The following is a 13,561-nucleotide window of genomic DNA, read 5'->3' as shown; positions in this document are numbered from 1 at the left end:
GTTACAATTTCACATTTCTTGTGTTTATTCAAATAAGTCTTAAAAGCCCCAGAGTTTGGGTTCCATGATTGACAGAAACCCCGGGGGCAAAACGTAGAATCAGCAATGCATGCAAACTATGTGCTAGTTAAACAAACCTACTACAAAAACTTAAATATTTTCATACTCTTAAGCCATTGATAACAAAATATTATAATCAATGTTTCTGAGAGTGCAGCGGTCTAAATTCTAACATTGGAGCACAAATTTGTACACATAAACGTCTACACTGTAGATATTCCCAATTTCAACCACCGAACAAAGGCAAAACAAATACTGGATAAAGAAAATAAGAACAGGGAAAGCTACATCTCAAACAGACTAAAATGATAACACTAATGTTAGGCTTGTCTATAAAACAGAAGTTGAAATGCACAATGGGTTCACATAGCTTCAAAAGACTGTCGATAGTATGCACAGGACAAAATGAGAAAATGGCTGTAAAAATACCCCTAATCACTTACTCAAAGATAAATTACTCTCCAGGTTTGGTGAGGTGACAAACAGAGTTAGTTCAACAGTTCCAAGTACCTGAGTGTTTAATCCCTTATTCTCTAATCTTTTGTTTCTTTCTCTGCTTTCTCACTGCATCTGATCCTTTGTGACCTAATGCAGCTGGGGTCCCTACCTCACAGAATAGGTCTTTGTCTATACTGCAAAATAGGTATGTTATTCCTTTTCAGAGTGAAGTGCTTTGAGACGTTCTCCCGATGTGAAAGGCGCTACACCAAATGTAAAGAACTATTATTATTATCTCTGCTGATTAAAGTTAACGAGAAAACTGAAGTAAAGGTGGCAGAGACTGGTAGACTCAGGTGGGAGGCTGAATATATCATTAAAAATTAAAATCACTGATCATTACAACCACCCACAAAATATACAGACACTTCACTTTACAGTGTATTTTGTAATGCGCATTGATGCGTATTAAATGCAAGGATTATTATTATTAATAAATGCAAATTCAAGCCCAATCAAATGCAATATGCTACAAGTCTTAGCTCTGACAGTCGTTTTATAAATCATCATAAGTGAATGATATCTACAGACAAAATCCATTACATATAATAGAGAACAACAGAGTATGAAACATGATATGCAATATGACCTGGCAAAATGGAATTTACCCTACATCTAAGTGGAACTGACGCATGCGAGAGGTCTGAATGAGCTGTGTAGGTCCCATCCATGACTGTGATGAATTTAATGTTTAAAAAAAATTGAAAGAGGGGACTTATTCCTACCACATATATAAAATGCCATAAAGCAACAAAACTATTTCACTGAAGTCTGGACTAGTGTAACTTTCATAGGGCTTTAACAGCTGAGTGGTTTGCACCTCTCTTCAGACATATTTTTATGAGATTCAAGTTTAAAATTAGAGTTTGGCACAACATTTTTTGTTATAAAAAGACATTTATAAAAAAGCAGTTCAGCTGCTCCTTCCAAAACCTTTGATCTGAAGTCAAACTCAAGCCAGAACTAGAAATATGACAAGTCATTAAGATAATTAGTTTGTGAAACTGCCTGGAAGAGGAAGTAAAACCAAGTTCATAATCCAGAATAAATGAGGTAATCGGGAGCTGTTTAGCACAATTGTTAGTAACCTCCACATAAGTGGCTCTAATTTATATAAAATAGACAGTGTGTGCGATCATAGACAAGAACTATTATTAAGGTAGCAGAATCCCTGGATCAGAGTATTGACAACTGCCCACAATTACTGCTCTCTCAACAGAAATTAGCATGCGTTTTTTTTGCAGACAACTTGGAAAAAGCTGCCACCGGAAGCTTCTTCCTGTATATGGGAGCACAATAAGGCAAGCTCACTTGGCCTAGGAATGAATTCTTTGGTCCACTGAACAGCTGCTAAACGCAGTGGTCCCTGTCTGGCAAAGTAGTTATTATCAAAACCATACTGGCATCAGATGATGGTGTCAGCACAAGCATCACATAGAAAAATGAAGGCTGTTTGTATGTAATAGACTTATGGGTGTGATATTACAGAAGAAAGATTGAAATATATAAGACGCAAGGTATGAAGAGGACCTAGATTTCATCTGTATTTATTGCCCTTTTCTAACTGCAAGAGTACATATAAGGGACAAAACACACTATACCTCAACCCCACGATCATTATGTTTTTTTAAAAAAATGCACCTAAAGTATATTCTTTTTCCTCCAGGTTTTAATTATAACACACTTAGAAGACGAACAAACAGCTGATTTGTGAATGGGACACAGTAACCTGGAAGGCACTTATCCATAGGTATTAGGAATTTTAGAAATGCCAGTGATTGCTTTATCTTTATATCTTTATTTGTCAAAACAATCAACCGACATGGTTTGAAACCTTGATTATGTACACAAATTTGGGTTTGTTATCATTAACAGATTCCTTACTCTGTTCAATGATCTGTAAGGAGGAATCAATCAGCATTCAATGGTTGAATTGAGCCAAGTGGATACAAAACTGCAAGCCTAAAATCAAGTTTTTCTAAGCAAATAATGCATGACAGAAAAATAATAACCCTTACATTTGATATAGCGCCTTATCACATCTTCGAGGCGTTTAAGGACCGACTGAACATACAAATAGGAATTTTCAACCCACAAGGGAAACATTTCGTGCCACTATCACCTTTTTAAGTTATCCTTTTATTTAACTTATCATTTTGTATCAATCTCTCTTTCCACTTCTTTCCTTGTACCCCTTGTTACTTTTGCTAACTCATAACGAATCGTAAAATAGAACTGAATATAGTTCTCTCCTATTCTATTAAACCGTTGCCTTTCAACAAAGGGAACAGAAAACAACACAGAAGTCCTACCTAAACCGAAGGACGCACTGAGGCCGACTGCAGGAGCTGAATAATCATTATTAGAGGTGTAGTCATTAACACAGGGATGATTCAGCAGCCACTGTGGGAGCTAATTCAGTTCCACATAAGATTGTATAAGATGGTCAGTGTTTAAAGATGTAGGAAGAGTAGATAATAAAATTGGTTGGAATTTTAAAAAAAATGCTAATGTAATAATTTCAACTACTTGATGTTCGAAAGAGAATCCATCTATGAACGAAGCACAATATTATACTAAAAGCGATCGACACCCTACAACATCATCATTTTATGAGACGTTACAGGACATTTTACAGAATATTGATAGAAAAACACAATTACCGATAATCATTCATAATTATCAGTACATTTCATCAATCACATTGAAATGTTACCAGAATGAGGTGGTCAGCAGCCAAGGACTAAGTACTGTGCCATCACAGATCAAGATTAAAATTAAAAACTGAGTTAATATTTTGTTACGAAAATATAGTAAAAAAAAAGCACACAAACTGTTCTCAACAGTCCTTTTAAATTGGCATAGTTCCCTTTAAAACATGTCTGACATCCTTTTTTTTTAAAAAAAATTCCCTGCCCCAGCCCCCACAAAACCAAAAGCAGGAACTTTTCCAAAAGCAAGATCGGGATCAGATAGCTGCAGATTACAAAACAAGAAAAGCACGCATCTTTTCCATCTACTGCATCAAAAAAACAATTCTGCGTCTTTCGTTTCTGAGCAAAGATAAATAATAAAGAATACAACCCCTGCATGTGATATAGAGATCCTCATCCTGTCAACAGGATGATTTCAAAGCGTTTCACAGAGAACACTTATAAAGACCGTATTTGTAGGCTGGTGCAGAAGCCAATTTACACGTAGCAACCATGAAGATTTTTTGCGTGTGTGTGTGGAGGGGTAAAATCCACTGGGCAGGAAGAAATAAGTTTTTCCTGCTAAACTGCAGCCAGTTTCCACTCTTCCCCCCCCACCCCACCCCCGGCTAAAACCACACCACCAACACCAACCACACCCCCTTTCAACAGTCCCAAATCACAGCGGTTACACACGAGTCACTGCCGCCTACTGAAAGTTACACACAGAAAAAACAAACACAATGAAAGAAAATCCAGGAAGAGATTTGCGAGGAAGGGAGGGAGAGAGGGAGGGAGGAAGGGAGAGAGGGAGGGAGGGAGAGAGGGAGGGAGGGAGGGAGGGAGGAAGGGAGAGAGGGAGGGAGGGAGAGGGAGGGAGGGAGGGAGGGAGAGAGGGAGGGAGGAAGAGAGAGGGAGGGAGGGAGGGAGGGAGAGAGGGAGGGAGGAAGGGAGAGAGGAAGAATAATTGGATTTGAAGCTCACATTCCTTCAAAATAATAACAACAATCCTGGCATTTGATATATAGCGACTTACCTCGTCTTTGAGAAGTCTCAAAGCGCTTCACAGAATATACTGTAAAGTGGACTGGATTTTTTTTGGGGAGGGGGGGAAACGAGGCAGACAATTGCGAACAGCAGTGTCCCACAAACGGTCGCTTAAAATATATTTAAAATAACCTGTATATGTTTTAAGTATATTTATACGAGTTATTTTAGATCCTCTTTTTTAAAAACACGTACACGCGCACACAAACCGAGGTTTGGTTAGACTCCCCATCAACTACAGCAAGTTTCTTCTTTTTTTTTAAAAAAAATATAGTTTAAAAAGAAAAAGACAAGAAGGAGAAAGGTGGAGGAGAAATGAGGGGAAAAAAAAGGTGATGAGGAGGAAAGGGAGTAAATGAGAATTTAAAATAACTTAATGCCAACAAAGAGTTGGGTTTGTGTGGACATTGTGCAAAAAAAAACAAAGGTGAGAAAAGACACTTACTTCCCCCCCACCTCCAGAAAAATAAATTGATTTTCTTTTGCTTTAAATATAATATACAATATACACATTTAAATATGATATATATACATAAAATATATGGTTAAGTATAAAATATTATATATATAACATATACACATTTAAATAATACCTATACGTATAGTTAAATATAAAATGTTATGCGATATATACACATTTAAATATATATACATAAAGGATACTTAAATATCATATATAATATACACATTTAAATATATATACACACGTAAAATATACAGTTAAATATAAAATATAGGCAATAAGGAAGCCGTGATAAGGCGCCACAGCAAATGCAAAGATTGTTATACTATCCATAACCACAACATACAATGAAATCCATAATATACACACACGTGGAATATTATACATTTAAATACAATATAATACATATATATATATAATTTTTCCCCCCCTCCCCCCCCCAAAAAAAAATCTAAACGCGAGCAGAGATTTTTTTTCTTTTGATTTTCCTCCCAGAAGAGAGAGAGAGAGGAGAGAGGAGAGAGAGAGAGAGAGGAGAGAGAGAGGAAAAAATAAAATAAAATTAAATAAAATTAAATAAAAATCACCTCAAATCAAGACACGAAGACTCGACGGGACTCTTCGTCGAGAGAATGTATATTCTTTCCCTCCGGAGGAGGAATAGACAGAAAGGAAGAGGAGAAGGAGGAGGAGAAGAAGAAGAAGAAGAAGAAGAAGGAAGAAGAAGGAGAAGGGGAAAAAAAAGGTGTGCGGAGGAGAAGAAAAGAAATAAAGAAACGATCTTTTTTTTTTGAAGAGGGGGGGGGGGAAGAGAGAGAGAGGAGAGGAGACGAGAGAGAGAGGGAGAGAAACGTTAATTATTATAATAAAAAAAAACCCTCAAGAAACCGAACCGGAAAAAAAAATAAACCGATCGCGAAATAAAATATAATATTTTTTTTACCTCAGGATTTTTTTTTTTTTTTTTTGGGGGGGGGAGGGAACTCGCTCTGCGGTTAAAAAAAAACTCTCCCCTCACACCCCCCCACTCCCCCCCTCACACACACACACACAGCGACACACGGGACGGTTCCCACACTTTCTGGTCGTCGTCTGTACCCCCTCTCCTCACCCCCACTCCCCTCCTCGAGGGCTTTTCTCGATCTGTTCTGGAGATATTTCGAGGTGTTTTTTTTTATATACTATACGGTGATACCGTAACTCTGACCGGACACCTCTCTCTCAGTCTCTGTGTCTCTCTCTCTCTCTCTCTCTCGCGCTCTCGTCTCCTTCTCTCGACTGCAAAGCACCCGTCGCCCTCCCGCCCGCGACGTGCGCGCCGCGTGCCACCGGCAGAGCGTCATCACGCTCTCTCCCTCCTCATCCCCGCCACCGCGACGTGAGCGCGCGCGTCGCGTCGACAGACAGACAGCCGCCCCCGCCCGTGGCCAATCACGGCGGCGGACGGGCGGGGAACCCCGCCCCACTCCGCCCGACCCGCCTTTGACTGACGGCAACTCTGACCAATCGGAAGCGAGGGAGAGGGTGGTTGGGTGGGGGTGGGGCGGGAGCGCGTCACCGGCCCGGCTGCCCCCACGTGGCCGCGGGTTGAAAGTGGGCGGGCGTGGCTGAAGCCCGGTGACGCGTACTGAGTGACGTGGTTGCCTGGGCGACAAGTGCAGGGAGACTCCGCCCAGGCCCCGCCCCGCCCAGACCCCGCCCCGCCCAGGCCCCGCCCCGCCCAGGCCCCGCCCCGCCCAGGCCCCGCCCCGCCCAGGCCCCGCCCCGCCCAGGCCCCGCCCCGCCCAGGCCCCGCCCCGCCCCAGCTGATCAGCCACTCCTTAACTCAAAGCCCAACTCATTTTGGGGGAGAAAAAGGTTTTCGCTCAATTTTTTTTTTTTTTGGTGGTGGTGGTGGTTTAGAGGGGTTTGTAAGTCTCATTTCACTTCTCCTTTCCCTCACTGGTCAGTGAGCTGCAGGTTCTGGACACCAGTTGGGTATCCCCAGGTACTAACTCTGTAACTTTTCTGGTAAAATCATATATTTTATGATAATACTATATTTTACAACGCGACGCAGTTTAAGGTTCGTCTGCGCGCGTCTTCCGCGCCAAAGGCAGGAGCGGCCGGGAACGCCTCAGGCAGCCCCTGCGGAGAAAGGAAGGCGAGTCGACGTTTCGGGTCCGCGACCCACCGCGTCAGAACCTGGGGCGCGTGTAGGTGGGAGAACCGGACACGTCCCGCCCCCCCACCCTCCTCGGGGACGCCCCCTCCCCCCCGACGTGAAAGGCGCGATACAAGTGTAATGTTGTTGTTGATGTTCCGACAAAGGGTCGTTGGACCTGAAACCTGGACTCGCTTTCCTTTCTCCGTAGATGCTGCCTGACCCGCCGCTGCTTGAGTGCTTTCCCGGCCGCTTCTGTTTGTGTTTCAGATTTCCAGCGTCCGACAGTATTTTGCGTTTTATGTATCTTCAGTTTCTTCGGTTTTGCTGTGGTATGAACTTGATGTTAGCATTACTTACGCAAGAGTTTCCAGTTGAGTTTACGAGACCACAAACTGCACCATTGCCACGCTCTACAGTAAACGGAGTGGGGTCCTCTTGCCTAGTGGTTAGAGCCCTCGCCTCGTAAGCGAGAGGGACCTGCGTTCGATTCCCGGTCAGGGCGAAACCTTAGGCAAGTTTTTGCTCAGCCGGGAGTCTGACGCAGGCGGAAACCCATCACGGTGCTTAAGAGTCTCCAACCCAAACTGAGCATTCCATGCATCCCACCTACACACAAAAAAAAATCCAGAGATAGATTGTTGGAATGGAATGCGCTCTCTCTCTCTCTCTCTCTCCCTGGAGGGACGCACTCTGCTTACCTAATTCTGGAAAGTATTAGATGCAAGTTGGCAAGAGCCAAGGCTTGGGGGGAGCCCAAAGTGTGGGTTGAGGTCTAATCAGCGAAAAACCACACAGCTTGCCATTGAGAGCCCTGCCTGGCAAGCTTCACCATTGCTTGTGAGCACCCAACCCGTTAGGGCTTTGGCTTCCACAGTTAACAGGTGCTGAGTTGAGTCTCCAGTGACTGGTCTGCCCGTCCAAGTCCTGCTGTTGATCCAGGCTGGGCTGTGCTGTTAGTAGCAATGCTCCTTGGAGACAATGTTTACCAACTTATGCCGGGAGAGGAGTGGGTGGGGGTAGGGTAGGGAAGTGGGTGTGGAAATGTACTGAGCTCGATATCGCCCTTACGCAATGTGCATTTCGCAATAGGTGTCACCAAGAGGAGTGATCAGGAAACGTTGGCTAATTATTAATCTCTCCTCGCTGGCCTGCCGTTGCTGAAGGCAATTATACATCTCCGATTCTGCAGCTGTTCAGTGATCGAACCCGAGACAGGTTAGTCCTACACTGAGCAATCAACGTACTAACAGCCATTGCAGGAGGAAGGAAGCGCGGTTTGCTTTTAAATAACTTGTCTGTGAGCAGTGGTGGAGTGGAGTGAGTCCTGCGGGCGATTAACAGAGACATGCTAACGAGAAGCAAGTTAATAGTTGCATTTGATGGGGTCGCTTCAAAGCTAGCAGGAATTAGTTTTACTGTGACCAGTGTAGTCCTGCAGCACAGTGGTTAAGAGCACTCGCCTTGCAACTGAAAGGACCCGGGTTCAATTCCCGGCTGGGCAGGAAGAAACGTTGAGCAAACTTCCTTACTCCGCACGCCTCTCTTTACCTAGCAGTAAGTAAGAACCCGGTTGTTAATCAATCGGAGGATTGCTTTTCTGGGGGTTAATAATCCATTCAAAAAAAATACAATAATAATTTGGTCACTCACGCTACGACCGTTTGTGGGACACTGCTGTGCGCAATTGGCTACCGAGTTTCGCCCACAAAATATACAGTATTTACAATATATTCTGTCAAGCGCTTTGAGACGTCTTGAAGACGTGATAAGACGCTGTACCAAATGCAAGGATTATTATTATTATTGTTGTTCCATGAAATGGCAATGAATCTCTGACGGTTGGTAGCTTCGTAAATGGAAACCTTGAAACTGTCAGTCCTGCTCTGGGCACAACTGGAACCGCAGGCTCTAATTACTAACTGAAAATTACAATATTAATTAGAAGATTCAATGTGTTAATTAATGGGTTATGTGAAGGGGTTAATTAACAGATCAAATCTGTTGGGGGGAGAAGAATCTGAAAAAAATTCCCCCCCACCCCACCCCCGAAAACGTGCATTTAAATTGCAGAAAAGATTTTTTGGGGGTTTCAAAAGCAAACACCGTATTACCACTGACTGACTTTAGCGCATTTGGACCTTTGAGACTCGAGCGGGTTTATATGGGTTTATATGGTTCCCCGAGACATTTATTTGCAAAACGCTTTGGGTAAAAAAAAGATCATGAGACGCTGCTTATTCAGGCGATCTTTTTAGATTGTGGAATCCTGTAGCTCAGTGGTTAGAGCGCTCCCAAGCGAGAGGACTTGGTACGATTCCCGGGCAGGTCCAAACGTAGGGCAAGTTCCTTTTACTCCACACACACGCCTCCGATACTGAGCAGTAAGCAGGAACCTGGTTGTTAGTTGATTGGTGGATCGCTTTTCTCTGGGTAACAATCCCTTCAAAATTGTTTTTTTACAAAAAAAATACTTCGGTCAAGAGTATAGTGACTTTGTATTTGTTGGCAGACGCAGGAGCCATTCAGCTCCGCAAGGTCCCTCAAACAGCCATGAAGCCAACGGCCAACTTATCTTATATTGTTGGCCAGGACACCGGGGGAGGGAGAGAGAAAAACTCCCTTCGCTTTTGCAATATCGCTGCGGGGAATCTTTAACGTCCACCTGGACAGGGCACAGAAAGGAGCTCAGCTTAAGGCCTTATCTGGGGTGGGTTTAAGAGGTTCCTGGAGGTTGCCGAGGGCTTCGTTGGAATGCAATAGAAACTCAAGAGATCCAAACTTGGGGAACAGAGGGAGGGAAACGGCGCCCTCTGCCGGAGAGGTTGCCCACGCACTCGCGGACACAAATACAGCAATAATAGAACAGAAGGCAAAAAAAACCACTGGAAATCTGAAATACAACCCAGAAGTGGCTGGGAACGCTCAGCAGGTCAGGCCGCATCAATGGAGAGAGGAAAGTGGCTTAACGTTTCAGGGCTGATGACCTTTCGTGCCATAGGAAACAGGAGGAGGCCATTCAGCCCGTCGAGCCTGTTCCGCCATTCTAGAAGATCGTGGCTGATCTGTACGTACCTCAACTCCCAAGTTCTGACACTGGAGCAGAGCTTTACCAAAGACCCAACCAGCAAGCCGTTGGTTTAATGTGTTTAACTTTCCAGATCGCATCCAGTTTCTGCCCACCTTAAGCTCCGCTATGAGCAAGCGGACGGTTTAATGTAACTGGCTTTTATTTGGCCCCTCGTAATAACCTTTCGCTCTTTCTCTGTGACGTTTATTAAAAGCAAATTGATTTCCCCCCCCCCCACCCCCACATTCCCTAATAAAGTCTCCCAGACCTGAGATTTTGCTACGATGAAATCTGCGTCCGTTGAAGTTACGATCACCAATGAAAGCAAAGTGGCCTCACTGACCAGCCCCAGGTGAGTCGGAGTCTCTTTACACAGCGATACTGGCGTCTGTCTGTCTGTCTGTCTGTCTAACTTGGAGGTCGGGTTAAGAGTGTGCAAATTTGGAGTCGGGTAGTGTAGTGATTAACGCACTCGCCTCGCAAGTGAGAGGACCCGGGTTCGATTCCCATGTGGGTCAGGGCAAAATCCCTTGGGCAAATTTTCTTACTACACACGCCTCTGTTTACCAAGCAGTTAAGTAGGAACCCAGTTGTTAGTCGATTGGCAGATTGCTTTTCTGGGGGTAATAATCCCTTTAATTACTTAATCCACCACTGTTTGTGGGGACGCTGCTGTGCGCAATTGGCTGCCGCATTTCGCCCACAAAATATACATTCAATTCACATTACAGTGTATCCTGTGAAGCGCTTTGAGACGTTTCAACAGCGTGATAAGGCGCTGTATCAAATGCAAGGATTATTATTGCTATTATCTCTGTCCTCGCCCTTGCCTCGATCCTCACCAGCCCCTGGTTTATTTCCCAGGATCTTCCTCGACATCAGTGAGACCACCAAGGAGCCAGAGGACATCCCACCGGGAGGTGTGGGCGTCAGCTCCTACTCCACCAGCCCAGCCTCCATCCAGTGCGTTGGGGTGTTGAGTTACCAGCTGGGCTCGAGCCTCGTTGCTGTGATGTTTGAGACCCCGGTGGCCATGGGGGAGCTATGCCCAAACCTCGGCTTGTTCGTCACACAAGACCTCGGCCTCAGAGACAGGCAAGATATGTACTCGGTGGTGAAGGGTCCCGACCCTTCCCCAGCCCTCCAGAGAAAGGCCGTCTTCAGGTCCAATGAAAATGAGTTGGTCAGAGTCAGCCTGGCCCAAGTCCAGGTCTCGGGCACAATGACGTACGACACAAACTCTCTGATCAAGGTTTGGGTCAGAGACGTGTCCTCAGAGTGAGTGTCCACTGGCGTGCGGCCTGTTAAGGCTTGTCTTTGTGGCAGGTCTTCAGGTCTGCACTCTCGACACCCCAAGGCCCATCTCCTTATGACTGGCTTTAGATTGGGGGCAAATCAAATTCCAAAAATCTTCAGTCTTTTTTTATATTCCTTAAATGACTGAGTTTAAGGATGTTCCACATTCCTGCACGACCTTTAAATTGCACACATACATGTAAACATGCACAGAAACACACAGACAGACAGACACACATTTATCTTACACCATGGCCATGGAAGGACGCACGCTTGTTTATTTTACCTTCTGAGAACCAAAATTCCACCTGGTCTTAGCCTGAGAGACCGTTCAGGCTTAATATCTAAGGCGATGAAGACAATCCTTAACTCGTGTCTTTATCTGGACGCCAGGTTTCTTTTCGGGAAACTGCGGGTCTGAATTTCAGTTCAGATTCAGATTGAATCGAAAACTTTCTTACAACTAATTAGGTCACTCAATCCGCGACTGTTTGTGGGTCACCGCTGTGGGCAATCGGCCGCCTCCTTTCACTCACAAAATACACAGTCAATTCACTTGACAGTATATCCTGCGAAGCGCTTTCAGACGTCTCGACGACGTGTTAAGGCTCTGGTGGTCAAACGCAAGGATTACTCTAATGGATGGAGAGGTACGAGTGTGTCACTACCGTATGACCACCAGAGGGCAGTGTAACCCGACGTTCCCATCTCATCCTTAAGGACAATAGATCACGAGAGCCGTTCGGATGAAGAAAACCCTTCAGCCCTTCGGATCCCTCCAGCGACGGGTGTCTGTCTGTCTGTCTGTCTGTCTGTCTGTCTGTCTGACCGGCCCGTTTTCCCCATTTCTGGGTCTTCTCCAAATTTCACCCTCAAAAACACACAATCGTTGTATTTGTACANTTTTTTTATCAGCGTTTCCTGCGAAAGCGCTTTGAGCCGTCGCGACGACGTGATAAGGCGCCGTATCACCTGCAAGGATTATTATTACTATTAGTATTAAATTTGAATCGAAACGGTCTCGCAGGCTAAGACAAGGTGGAATTTCCACGACTGTTTGTGGGACACTGCTGTGCGCTATTGGCTTCTGCATTTCGCCCACAAAATGCATAGTCACTTATACATTACAGTGTGTCCTGTGGAGCACTTTGAGACGTCTCGAAGACGTGATAAGGCGCTGTGTCAGAGGCAAAAGGTATTATAAATATCCCGCCAGCTTCGCTCTGCGAGTGATGATGAAACAAACAAACACGCGAGGTTCGGGTGCCATTCACATCGCTTTGAGGTTTTTGCGCTGCAGTGAAATCTACGCTTTATTGTGTTACGCTTTGAGTAAAAGCCGAGTCTAACATACAATGCAATAACGTAATGCAATCACATTTATTGAGCTGACGAATAAACGGAAAAGAAATTCTGGTTGAAAGACTGAGCAGATTCTCTTTTATTTCTCTGGTGGCTGTGTTGGTACTCTGACGTCAGCCCTTCTGGGTGGCCTCAGGTGTTCAGTTCTCTCGACACTGACGTTCTCCCCCCACCCCCCCCCTCGGGAGCTCTCACAGCTCCTCAAGCACGAAGGGAAAGGACAGGGAACAAGTTTACATAGAGTGAGACGGCATGGAAACTGGCCATTCACACATCTAGTCTGTGCTGGTGTTTGTGCTGCACATGCCCCTGTGCCCCCTCTGTTCCCCCGATCAAACTTCTCTTTAATGGGCCTCACCATCAGCGGTCAGGCCTTCAGCACTCTGCCCCCACCCTCTGGAACTCTATCCCACAGACCCTCCCTCCCTCCCTCGTCTCCTTCAAGGCCCGTCTCAAGACCTTCCTCTTCGACCGCGCCTTGGGCCCACCCTCCTACCCCCTGCCCTCCACCCCCCACCTGATCCCAACCCCCAGCTCGGGTCCAAATCCTTGACCGTCCCGCGCGTTGGGACATGCAAGTGTCACGTGTTGTTCCTGATCGATCGTAGTGAGAGAGGAATATCAGAGGGGGATGAGTGAGTGAGTGAGTGAGGGAGTGAGTGAGTGAGTGAGTGAGGGGAGTAATGAGAGTCTGCCTTAGCTCGCGGTAATTTCGATGATCCAGCCTCGCTAAATTCCCCCTCAAGTAATTAGAGTACTGTGCGTTTTGAATAATTAAACGAGCCGGACACAGAGCAGAGGCACGCACGCAATTTATCGCGGCCGAAAAAATAAAATAAATTGTTGCCGGCTGTGAGGTTTGCGAGTGGGTTGAATGTCTCGCGTAGCTTAAAAAAACAACAAAAAAAAAAAATGGGTTCCTCCAGGCC

At 45.1% G+C, this 13,561-nt stretch overlaps 1 protein-coding gene across 1 annotated transcript; it reads left to right on the top strand.

Annotated features, from left to right (window-relative positions):
- The first annotated feature begins 6,626 nt into the window (after positions 1–6,626).
- Positions 6,627–12,693, top strand: LOC103182428. Its single transcript, XM_042342234.1, has 4 exons — positions 6,627–6,748; positions 7,997–8,122; positions 10,233–10,326; positions 10,839–12,693. The coding sequence occupies exons 3-4, from the start codon at positions 10,259–10,261 to the stop codon at positions 11,254–11,256; spliced, it is 486 nt and encodes a 161-aa protein (XP_042198168.1). The 5' UTR covers positions 6,627–6,748; positions 7,997–8,122; positions 10,233–10,258; the 3' UTR covers positions 11,257–12,693.
- Positions 12,694–13,561: the final 868 nt, after the last annotated feature.

This window comes from Callorhinchus milii, unplaced genomic scaffold, assembly GCF_018977255.1.
Source record: "Callorhinchus milii isolate IMCB2004 unplaced genomic scaffold, IMCB_Cmil_1.0 Scaffold19, whole genome shotgun sequence".
NCBI classification, from domain to species: domain Eukaryota; kingdom Metazoa; phylum Chordata; class Chondrichthyes; order Chimaeriformes; family Callorhinchidae; genus Callorhinchus; species Callorhinchus milii.
This window is presented reverse-complemented; position numbering and strand designations above follow the sequence as displayed.